This window comes from Malaclemys terrapin, chromosome 17, assembly GCF_027887155.1.
Source record: "Malaclemys terrapin pileata isolate rMalTer1 chromosome 17, rMalTer1.hap1, whole genome shotgun sequence".
Lineage (NCBI taxonomy): Eukaryota > Metazoa > Chordata > Testudines > Emydidae > Malaclemys > Malaclemys terrapin.
In genome coordinates, this window is record NC_071521.1 from 12,998,987 (window position 1) to 13,010,119 (window position 11,133).

Below are 11,133 nucleotides of genomic sequence, written 5' to 3' on the forward strand. Positions count from 1 at the left end.
CGTGTATCAGCAGCGCCTGGCCAAGCGCGGTCTCCCATCCACGAGTGGAGCGAAACGGACCCCGCTTAGCTTGAGGGACCTGACGGAGGGGCGAGGGCGGGGCTGGCACGTGGCCGCTTCTCCCGGCCGGGCTGTTTTTGACCCGCCTCCGCTGTCACGTGACTCATCCGCGTGGGCCGTTGGGAAGGGGTCTGAGAGGCGGGGCCTTGGGCGCTCCTTCGTCCAATAATAATCCGCGGAGACCGGAAGTGGCGGTGGAAAATGGCGGGTGGCGCTAAGCGGCCGCGGGGCCTGCAGGTGGGTCATGGCGGTGGGGGGAGGGGTGTGCCTCAGCCCGGGTCCGCTCTCCGGGGGCCCCTCAGCGCTGCCCGCTGCGCGCTCTCCCCCGTCCTCTGCAGCCCCACGTGCTGGGCTGTCTCCCCGGGCGGGGGCTTCCTGGGGGCTTGGGCCGGAGTGACACGGGGGTGGGATCTGAATCGGGCCCAGGCTGGCCGTTCCCGGCTGAAGGCCGGACAGGGGCTGTGCTGGGGTTACGGTGCCTACTGCTCTGGGCGCAGACACGTGTCAGAGCCACCCTCCCAACTGGGGGTGTGTCTACACTGCAGTGTCAACCTCCGGCTCAGCAGCCCACCCCCCTGCCTTGCTGCTGTGCGCACACAAATCTGTCTGACTCGGGTCAGCAAGCTCCCAGGTCTGAAGCCCTGCTAGGGAGCTGAGTCCAGGTCCCAGTGAGACCTGGTCCAAGCCCTGTCATTTGGTAGTGTGGATGCATCTCAAGTGACAGACCCGGGTCAGAAGGTCTGTATAGTGCAGTATGGATGCCTTAGCATGGTTATCAGACCTGGGGCCAGCAATTGTAAACCCAGATTTACAATGCAGTTAGGGTGCTCAAAGCGAGGGCTTGGAAACCCCAGAAGCACAGGTCCCACATGCCTGGGTTTACAGTGCAATGTAGACGTGCCCTAGAAGGGCCAGAAATGAAAGTGTTGACCCATCTATACTGTTTTGTTTGTTGGGGAGGGAGGAAGGGGGTGTAAGTGTAGTTATTCTGTACAAACCCTTGGATTTGATGCAATACACCATTTTGAAACAGGTATGTTTACTTGCCCTGTTTTGCACTAGTACAGTATACCTACCTTAAGTTTTACACTGATGTAGCTACATCGTGAAAATGGGTGCAAATTTCACTAGTATAAAGGAGCCCTTGAATGCTAGAGTCCACAACTGAACTGGAGTAAAGGCCACAATCCTGCTTCTCAAGTATCAGGGGGTAGGGATCTCTGATTCTAGAGGCACCGTCGCTTCCTTAAGCCGTCTCTCCCAATGCCTTGCTTGTTGACAGAGCTCTACATCTGGATGAATTTTTATTGTACTGATAACTTTTGTGATCCTTGTTAGCCAGTTGATAGCAGTAAACTATTTACATTCCTCTTTTTTAGGAGAAAGAGAAAAAGGTTGACTGGCGTAAATGGAAACAAGAAAGTAAGGAGACACTTTTTCTACATATTATGTGTATAATTTCCAGTGCTTTTAGAAATAAACCTTCAAACATCCATCAAATAGCTTGACTAGCTGGAGGACAGGCTCTTAATGAAATCTAGAGCCCTTTTACTTGTGGGTCGTTGATTCAAAGCCAAACTAGGCTGACTCACGATCAAGAAGTTGCCATCCGAGGACTGGCGTGTTAGCATGTGTGAAGTGATAAGCATTCCCAGTTTCTACTGGATGTGTCTTCATGTTACAAAAAACTAGCCCTGATTAGCATTTTTGTTGTTCGTCTCAGGGAAGAAGAGACAGTCCTTTCTGCCTTACTATTGATAATGTGGCAATCAGGTGTACAACCTGGATATCATATTTGATTCCTGTTTTCCTCCCCTGTCTCTTTGTCCCCATGCTGTCACCAGATCCTGTCTAGCTGCCCTAACCATAGTAGGTTTTTGAATGTACTTGAATTCTGGTGATAAACCATTGCATTATTGTGTCTCTTCTTATTTAAACCAGATGGTTATTCTCCATTTCAGAAAAAGAAGAGAAGAAAAAATGGAAGGAAATAAAGCTATTGAGAAAACTGGAAAAGAAAAGAATGCAGGAGGTGATGGAAAAACAAAAAGAGGAAGAAAAGGCAAAGGAAGACAAAGGTAACAGCCTTGAGTTGATGGGAAGGGCTGTGTGTGAGGGCCAGAAGAATCTAATGTGTGAGGGGCAGATTTTAGTTGCTTGAGATGCATCTCACCTGTATAGGCAGAAAAGGATATCTTATCACTTAACTTTCATAGAACTGGTATAATCACATACCAGTTCAAATACATACGTAGACGCTAATTCAGTACAGTCAGTGGTGTATGTGAGACCACTCAATAGACAACCTGCTCTCTTAAGATATCTCCTAAGCGTCCTCAAGTGTACAGAGTGCAATTGTGCTCCACCTCTAAGAAGTGGCCACTAAAGAGAGCAGCAAAAGTCTGTTGCTAAACATAGGTTTCATTGTACTCAGTTGCAATATCCCATAATCCCTCCTTATTGTAGCCTCCTTCCATTCTTGTGCCAAAAATAAGAAGATAAATGTGTATTGGACAATACAAAATGATGAAGCATTTAGTACTCATGTAGGAAGAATGCAGTAGTCTATTTTTTTTAAACTAGCTAACCTGTTGCACAATCCTCTATAAAATTCCTGTGTGTCCATTGATCAATTCTCTAGAGTCTAGTCAGTACTTCAGATTTGTTGCCCTCTCCTGCTCACTTTAAAAGCCAGTGGGAAAAGTCAGATTGACTTCTGTGGGAAGAGGAGTGGGGCCCTTACTCTGTAAAAGGCACTATATCAGAGTGCTTTGGAATCTTATCATTTGTAGTGTGGAAGCCTTAGTACGAATTGGGGCCCCTTTGTACCAGGTGCCGTGAAAACACAGGACAGTCCTTGCCCCGAAGAGCTTACAATTAAAATGAAAGAACCAAAAGCTAATGCTGTCCCCACAAATGAGTGGAACTGCCAAGCTCTGGCTTTTCTGTTAGATCCCACTCTTGTTTTCTAGGACGTCATTACACAGTTAGCGTAGCTCTCCCAGGCTCCATCTTGAACAATGCACAGTCTCCAGAGTTGCGGACGTACCTTGCTGGGCAAATTGCCAGGGCCTGTGCCATCTTCTGTGTGGATGAGATTGTGGTGTTTGATGAGCAAGGAGAAGATTCAAGGTGAGGGTGACACATTGTCTTCCCTGAATAACCTCTCCCTCAATGTTTCCAGTTTCTGTGTATCTTGTCTCAAATGAAGGCCAGCAGGAAACAGAGCTGCAGCTTCTCCCTGTCAAATACTTTGTCTGATGAGATCTCCCTAATTACTTTTTTCCGTGGGGAGGGGAGGGGAGGGGAGAGAGGGAACCGGGGGCAGCCGTGGCTATTCCCCAAACAGCAAGATTAATGACTGAAATAAAATAATAAGTTGGATGGTTCTAGAAGGTTGTTAATAACCATTTTGCACTGAGCCCACAGAAGTAGCGACCAAAAGCCATCACCTGGTGACTATTCAGTGGCCTGTGAGATGAATTGGTGGTGTGTCCGGTTGCTAGCGGACAGGTGTCCAGATTAAACAATTGGCATCGTTGTTTAGTGTCAGCAAAAAAGCCAAAGGACTAGATGAATGGTTCCAGTCTATGGGAAGGTGGTTCTGGAGACTGACACCTTGCCATCTTTCAGAAGTACTAAATCCATTCAAATTTAGGTTCTTTGTGACTACTAGACCATACAGAGTAAGTGACAAGGCATAAGTAGCTCAGCGCCCGGTTTATAGTTAAAATCTGTGATAAAGGTAAAAATGCACAATGTTGAAGTAAATTTGGACGCTCTATGTAAACTGAGAAATAGCTTGGTTCCATAGGACACTTAAGTCCCATAAGAGCAAGTAGGTTTCACGTAAATGCTGAAGTGCGTGGATCTCACCAGCATGCAACGAACACACACTAGATTTATAGGAATCTAAAGAAGAGCTCTGCAAGCTTGAAAGCTTGTCTCTCACCAGCAGAAGTTGGTCCAATAAAAGATATTGCCTCACTCTCTTTGTCTCTCTAATATCCTGGGACTGACACAGCTACAGCAAAACTGCATACTGGTTTACAGGAAGAAATTTTGTAGTGCTGAGAAAAGGTGCTGGCTTGACAGCCCTGGAAACTAACAATCTCTGTTTATCCCTCACACAGACTAGGTAGCAGAATGTCATGCTTTTCCACAGTCCCTCCTCCCTAACTCAGAGGGTCCAGCCGTAATCATGCTCCATGGACCATCCAGTCATTGGTCTAGAATATTAACAAGGATGTCAGTTCTGGTGGTTGTGTGACCAACGACCATCCAGTCGGAACTGGTCTGATATCATTTACTACTTTCACAGACCATCTAGCATCTGATAGCTGCTTTATAATGTAAGATCTTTTCTGACCTGGGTCAGACTTGAATTGCCAACAAGGGTGAGGGACTCTATATCCTGAACCACTTTTTTAAACTCCTGTTTCTAGTTGTATACGTTTTAATTAAATAGGAATGGGATGTGGCCTCATGTAGATCTACTCACTCTAGGGGCTGTGTAAATGTCTTGGAAGATCACAGACTGCATTCGTTTTCTTTCAGGACTGTGGAAGGGCAGTTTGATGGGATTGGAAAGAAAGGACAGGCCTGCGTGCAGCTGGCTCGGATTCTACAATATTTGGAGTGTCCTCAGTAAGACCAATGTGATAGCCTTGCACACCATACAGATTGTCTTAGTTTAATGCTGTAGCTCATTAACTTGGCATTATGTAACACCTCTGTCAAAGATTGCAGGAGTGGGTGTTGGGTAGTGGAGGGCCAACATCATTTATATATATATATTTTTCTCCTTGTATTGTGCTATCTGGAGATAGATTCTGTTCTGATTCACTTGTTATGCTCGCATCTTGAGTCCACGCACACCATTAGCATACTGAATGAGATCTGCATAGGGGAAAAGGGCCACTGTGCATTACCAGTGTTGGGAGGCAACCATCAGAGCTCATGCGAGCCAGAGGAGCAGTAACTTCTGTTTAGAATTCAGACCCAAACCCCCAAGAAATAAAAGATCTGAAAGATCCTGCAACTGAAAGAGCTGCAGGAGTGTGTAGGGTGAAAATGATCAGTATTAATCCCCCATTTACATTCTGTAGGAGCCTGAGCTTTAGCCTTCTGGGGTATGTGGTACCACAGGGCTGATTCCCTGATTAAAGCTGGAAATCTGAAATTAAAATGAAGCCTGAAAGAAGCTTGTTCCAATTTTGACACTTGAATCTCTCTGAACAGATACCTGAGAAAATCATTTTTCCCGAAACATCAGGATCTGCAGTTTGCAGGTAAGGATGTGATTACATCCCCTTGACACCTCGTTCCCATCCCTAAGGCACCGGCCTTCCCTCCCCCCCGGTGAAGTAAATAGACATGGGGCTCCCACCACTCTACATACCTACTCACTTACCTGGGCAGCCCGCTCACCATTCCAGTTTGTGTGGTCCTGGCCTTAGTGTCCTTATGGTCTGTAAGGAGTGGCAGTTGCTAAGGCTTTTCCTTGTCCGAGAGAGCACGCTTGTGTTCCTCCTCATAACTGGGATGCTTCTCTGCCTGTGCGCACATGTGGACCATTTCATGGGTTTTTCATCAGTGTGGGGAGGGAGTGATGAGTGTGGGGGCAGGGACTGGAGAAGCAGGATGAATCCCTTTTATAATCTACCTCCAGGTGCAATCTGTCCTTCAATATATCTCTGCCACTCCCCCACTTTTCTCTACTGTTTCAGGGCTCCTGAACCCATTGGACAGCCCTCATCATGTGCGGATAGATGAGGAATCAGAATACCGGGAAGGAGTGGTGTTAGCCAGGCCCACCAAGCCAGGCAAAGGCTCCTTCGTTAACTGTGGGATGAGGAAGGTACGGCCTGTCTGCCCCTGAGATACCCAGAGTAAACTCCTTCCACTTATCAGTCACTCCTTTCAAGGTCAAGTACAATCAGACTAGGATGGCAGTAAGCTACCAGTGAGTTTCTTGAAGGGCCATATCCCACCATGGAATGGGACACTGTTTCTAGCAACACATGCTTCCTGAGACCCATTTTTATTTAATTCAGTCTCCTCTCTCTGATCAGGGTTTCTGTGTTAATGTTGATAGCACCCTCTGCTGGGGCCTGGTAGAGGTGTCAGTGCCTTTTAGGGTCCTGCAGTAGGGCAAAATCCTCCAATTACCATTTGCCTGAATTAACAAACGATTGTTCTGTTATCCAGCACATTGAACTGGAAATGCATCATCCACTGCAGCTGTTCTAAGCCAACCAAGTGTCTTGAAGGGCTGTACGTTTTATAGAGTCCATTCCCCACTATACAGAGTGTGGAGTCTGACTGCTCAGTGGTGGAACTTGTAGTCTTGGCTGAGAGTGTAGTTTGCGTTCCCAAAAGTGATATTTTTTTTGCTTGTCAGCTGTAGCTTTCCTGTGGGTGGGTGTCCTTGCATCTAAAACCCTTTGTGTTCGTGGTCTGTTGTTGTAGGAGGTACAGATAGACAGACAGCTAGAGTCTGGTCTTCGAGTCACTGTTCAACTGGACAAGCAGCAGAATCCAGGTAATCCATTGCCATCCTGCCTCTGGACAGGCTAGACGGGTAATACTACCAATGTGATCTGTAGTATAGCCTTAGTCCTGCAGTAGTTAGTCTTTGCACTGAACTTCCTCAGCCTTTGGGCAATGTCATGTGGCAGACATGATGTCTTTAAACATGTTCAGGAATCCTCATACCCAGTTATAGTGAATAACTAGCCCCATGCCCCTCAGTTTGAGCATTAGTTACTCATTTATTCTATCTTAATTTTTGTGCTGTTTAGAGCTCAACTATGTTTTGAGCTTCATCAATGTATAGACCGTGCTGAATAGACTAAACTCTTAAGAGGCTTTTCTTAATAAATTTAAGGGGTAGAGCTTGTTTTTGCCCTAGGGAAGAGCATTGGGAACATGGCACAGGGGGTTGCTGGTTGATTTCCAGCAGTGGCTGGAGAACTGCAGTTTGCTATGCTAACCCACTGGCTTTGTTTTCAGACAGTAAAATACAGAAAGGCACTGTAGTGTCCTCGAACCATCCACGGACTGTGTCTGGCCTGTACTGGGGTTACAATGTCCGCTTAGCCTCCTGCCTGAGTAAGTATTTACACTGCATTCGGTCACCTACCTGCTGGGGCCAGGGCAGCAGTAGTCAGATCCACTTTTACTGAGTTCTCTGTAGACATTTACATTCACTTCTACACAGATTCTAGTTGTACTGGTTGCAAACCTGCAGCACAAGCCAGATGCTTGTTTCTTTAACATCCTCTTCCTATTTCTTGGGGCCCATGTGCTGCCATTGATGATTTAATAGGTATTTTCCATCTCTAGTTTCCTTGACCCTATATAGCTTCTGGTGGTGGAGGAAAGGTTGTATGGTAATGAGCCTGTACTCACCTGTTTACTCTCTGCCCCCTGGATTTAGTAACTTCACTTATCATTGATACAGAAGATGGGGAATGATCCAATATCTGAACATTGATAGTTTCCCTTCCCAACAGGAAAATTCTAATAGCAATCATAGTAATGCAGGCAAGAGATAATGCTCTGCACCTACGCTGGCTATCTACCTGTTTCCACCCTTAAGCACCAACAGCTCAGATATCACAGCTTCCTAAGAGCCCTAGTAATTCTTCTGCTTTCCCTCGCTAATCAGTGGGACCTTCCTGGGCAGACCAGGTTCCAAAACTTACAAGATCCCTGTAGAGCCCCTTCAGAAGTAGGAGATTTGAATACTAGAGGTACCATCCTACTGTATGTAACCACTGAGTGTGAGCTAGATCCAAACACCCCCTTAGCCCTTGAATGATTCCTGACAGATATGCCAGCCTGGGACTGGTTCAACATTTGGTGTAAGAGCCAGTATTTTTCAGGAAAGATATTAAGATTGAAAGAAGAATTATGGTGCCATTCTGCTGATGGAATTTGGAGGAATCTTGGTGAGAAAGATGAGTGATTTGTACACTAATAGTACAACTAGTGAATGCCACTAAAATGTAGGAGGCAGTAGAAGCAATTCTTAGTTACTAACCTTTAGGTGTATAAAGTATGAAATGCTTAAAACTACTGTATTTAGAACCCTCTAAAGCAGGAGATGCCACCATCTACTTTCCTTTTATGCTTGTTTCTCAGGTGCTGTTTTTGCCGAATGCCCTTTTAAAGAAGGCTATGATCTCTCTATTGGGACCTCTGAGCGAGGGACCTGTGTGGACCAGGCAACTCTCCCCTCCTTCAGGTAACTGGACTGGTTCCTTGCTGTTCATCCCATCCCATCCCATCCCATCCCTTCGCTGGCAAACCACCCCCAGATGCCTGTGATAGAACAACCAGTGCATTTGAGAGAACTGCAGTAGCCAGTGCTGCAGTGTGAATATTCTCCCTGACAAAGCTTCCCTCTGCAGCAGTAGGGTTCGTATCCTCAGATGCAAGCATGCAACTCCCATTCACTTTGGGGGGATTTGCACCACCATGCTCTTTTCTGAGGCTTGATCTACACAACAGACGTATGTCTATATAACTGCATCGCTCAGGAATGGATTTTCCACATCCCTGAGCGATGTCATTATACCAACCAAACTCCTGGCGTAGATAGTGCTATGTTGATGGAACTACTGCCTCTTGCAGAGATGGATTAACTATGCCAACAGGAGAAGCTCTCTCATTGGGGTAGGTAGCATCTTTGCTAAGCACTACAGCTGTGGTGCTGCAGGGCTGTATGTGTAGATAAGCCCTGATTTACCTGCTGATATTCTTTCTATACACGTGTTCCCCATATACCAGGCCAAAACTAAGCCCTGAGCATTTCCATGGGTTGGATCTTCTGATCAAATTTGTCAAAGCAGGAGTACCCAGTCATTAACGTAGCTCACTGGATGTTGTCACTGGGGGGTACAGTTCAGGATATTTTTGCAGCTGCTTGGCTGGCAGTTAGGGGCAGGGGCAGCTTTAGTTCCAAGGCCATCTGTTCCCTTTTTCTCTGGTTATATAGGCGAGTGGTGTTTTGTTCAGTGTATTGGGAGAACTAGACACGGTATGTTCTGAACTTACTCTACAGCACATACAAAGAACCAGAACCATCACTTGTGCTGGCCTTCAGCAAATTGCAGACAGCTGTTAAAGGCTCTATTAACTAGCCTGCTCTGGGTGACCTTGGTCAAATCACTTCATCTCTGTGCCTCCATTTCCCCATCTGTAAAATGAGGATGATGATATCTGACCTTTTTTATAAAGTGCTTTGAGGTCTACTGATAAATGCTATATAAGAGCTAAGTAGTGTTGTTAAAGATTGCAGGGGCAACACTGTAGTTTCTTCTGACCTGGTACTGGTGGTAGGATCCAGTATTCTCCTGTCCTATAAACCTGGGTGTGTGTGTCTGCTCTCTTCCAGCCATATCCTAATAGTATTTGGAGGTCTCCAAGGCCTGGAGGCTGGTGTGGATGGTGACCCAAACCTGGAGAGCACTGACCCAAGTGTCTTGTTTGACCTTTACCTGAATACATGTCCCAGCCAGGGCAGCCGCACCATCAGGACAGAGGTATGTCACAGGAATAATAGCATGATGCGTGGCAGCATCTTCCTCCTAAGGATCAATCCCCTACTTGTAGCTTCCTTCCTTAGAGGAAAACAGTTCTCAGCTAGCTGTGAACTAAGGGGTTTGGTAGTGCCCTCCTAGCTCCAATTATACAAGTGGTCTTTCTAAAATACATACTCTTTTTATAACAGATCTTTAGGTGTAGCGTTTGAACTGGGAGATAAACTTATTAGTTGTGGTAGTGAGACATATAGGAGTCCACTGTGATACGTGCTGTACAAATCCCCAACAAAAAACGATTCCAAGCCGAAAGAGCTTAAACTACCCTTTAGCAATAAAGCTCGTTGTAGAGTCTAAAGGTTTCACTAGTGAATCCGGCTGGGCTAGTGTATTTTTGCACCCATATCTGCTATAGGTACAAGCACATGAATCCCACTACTACCCTTCTGCAAACAATCATTAAACTGGTTTGTATTAAGTGATGTGGACTGAAGTGCCACCCTTTGAACAGTGGATCTGACCCTACTTTCTGTTGATTCCAGGAAGCAGTACTGATATCTCTGTCTGCACTGAGACCGCGCATTGATGAGGCTGTGAGGAAAGCCCTTGGTAGCTGAAGGGGGAAAAAACACTGATCTACAGAACTGAACCTACCTTCTCTCTTGCTTTCATCTGCACCAGCACTCTTCCTTGTCTTCAAATGTCTCATTCCAAGTTATGCTAACCCTAAACGTAGGAAGAGCTGCTGGGGGTGATGGTTAAATCCCCAGGGCAGCCTGCTACACTCCAGCCTCTTTGAGAGTGATCAAGAAAAGCACAGTAGCATTTCCAAAATGGCTACAGCTTTTTAATAGACTCAAACCTGAGACTGAGATTAAGCACTGTGAGTCTGCTCCCCAACCAGTGTATACTCCCTAGACCAAACTGTGTTTGTAAAGGGAGCTGGCTGCTGCCTCACATCAGCATGGGAAGCCTGTCAGTGGATCACACAGCACCAAGAGAGGTGTTGAAAAAAATAAAACAGAACTCTCATATTTAGTGCACTGGAGTTTTTAAAAGTGGGGGCAGTGTCATTGGGGGTTGAGGCAAAGAATGATCTGCAAAGGCATTGAATGCCTGCTGAAAGCCACTAGGAAATGTTTTCTCAGCACTACTAAAGAGCATGGTCCAAGTGGCTAATGAGCATTTTGGGCCTTTCAAGAGTAATGTTAAGGTAGTGCTTCTGGACACTGGGGCAGCTTCAAGATATTATATGCAAGTTAACTGATACTTAACTTCTGTGGCTAGGAGGAGCCCTGTTTTCAAGTCACTCTGCCTGCTTGAAGAGCAGCTCTTTTGCTGCAAGGCTGAACAGTAACATGACCATTTAAACTGACATACAGCACTAGGTACCCACTAACAAAGGTGAGTGTAAATTTCTGGAGATCCAGCCACTGCAAAGAGTGCCTGGGACTTTCCTCCATCTAGTGGACATGAGTGTCACAACTAACCCTCTGGTGTACTCTATTTAGACCTCATATTGATG

General features: G+C 46.1%; 1 protein-coding gene across 2 annotated transcripts; it reads left to right on the forward strand.

The window, feature by feature from the left end:
• Window positions 1-240: 240 nt before the first annotated feature.
• On the forward strand, window positions 241-10,642 carry SPOUT1 (SPOUT domain containing methyltransferase 1). 2 transcript variants are annotated; one of them, XM_054007774.1, is made up of 12 exons: window positions 241-297; window positions 1,440-1,482; window positions 2,022-2,138; window positions 3,033-3,192; window positions 4,618-4,707; window positions 5,302-5,351; window positions 5,790-5,920; window positions 6,532-6,604; window positions 7,075-7,173; window positions 8,209-8,311; window positions 9,464-9,611; window positions 10,151-10,642. In XM_054007774.1, exons 1-12 carry the CDS (start codon window positions 262-264, stop codon window positions 10,223-10,225), a joined length of 1,125 nt encoding a protein of 374 aa, XP_053863749.1. In that variant the 5' UTR covers window positions 241-261; the 3' UTR covers window positions 10,226-10,642. The 2 variants fall into 2 exon arrangements, with proteins under 2 accessions (XP_053863749.1, XP_053863750.1); XM_054007775.1 differs by having other exon boundaries at window positions 278-297; window positions 2,002-2,138.
• Window positions 10,643-11,133: the final 491 nt, after the last annotated feature.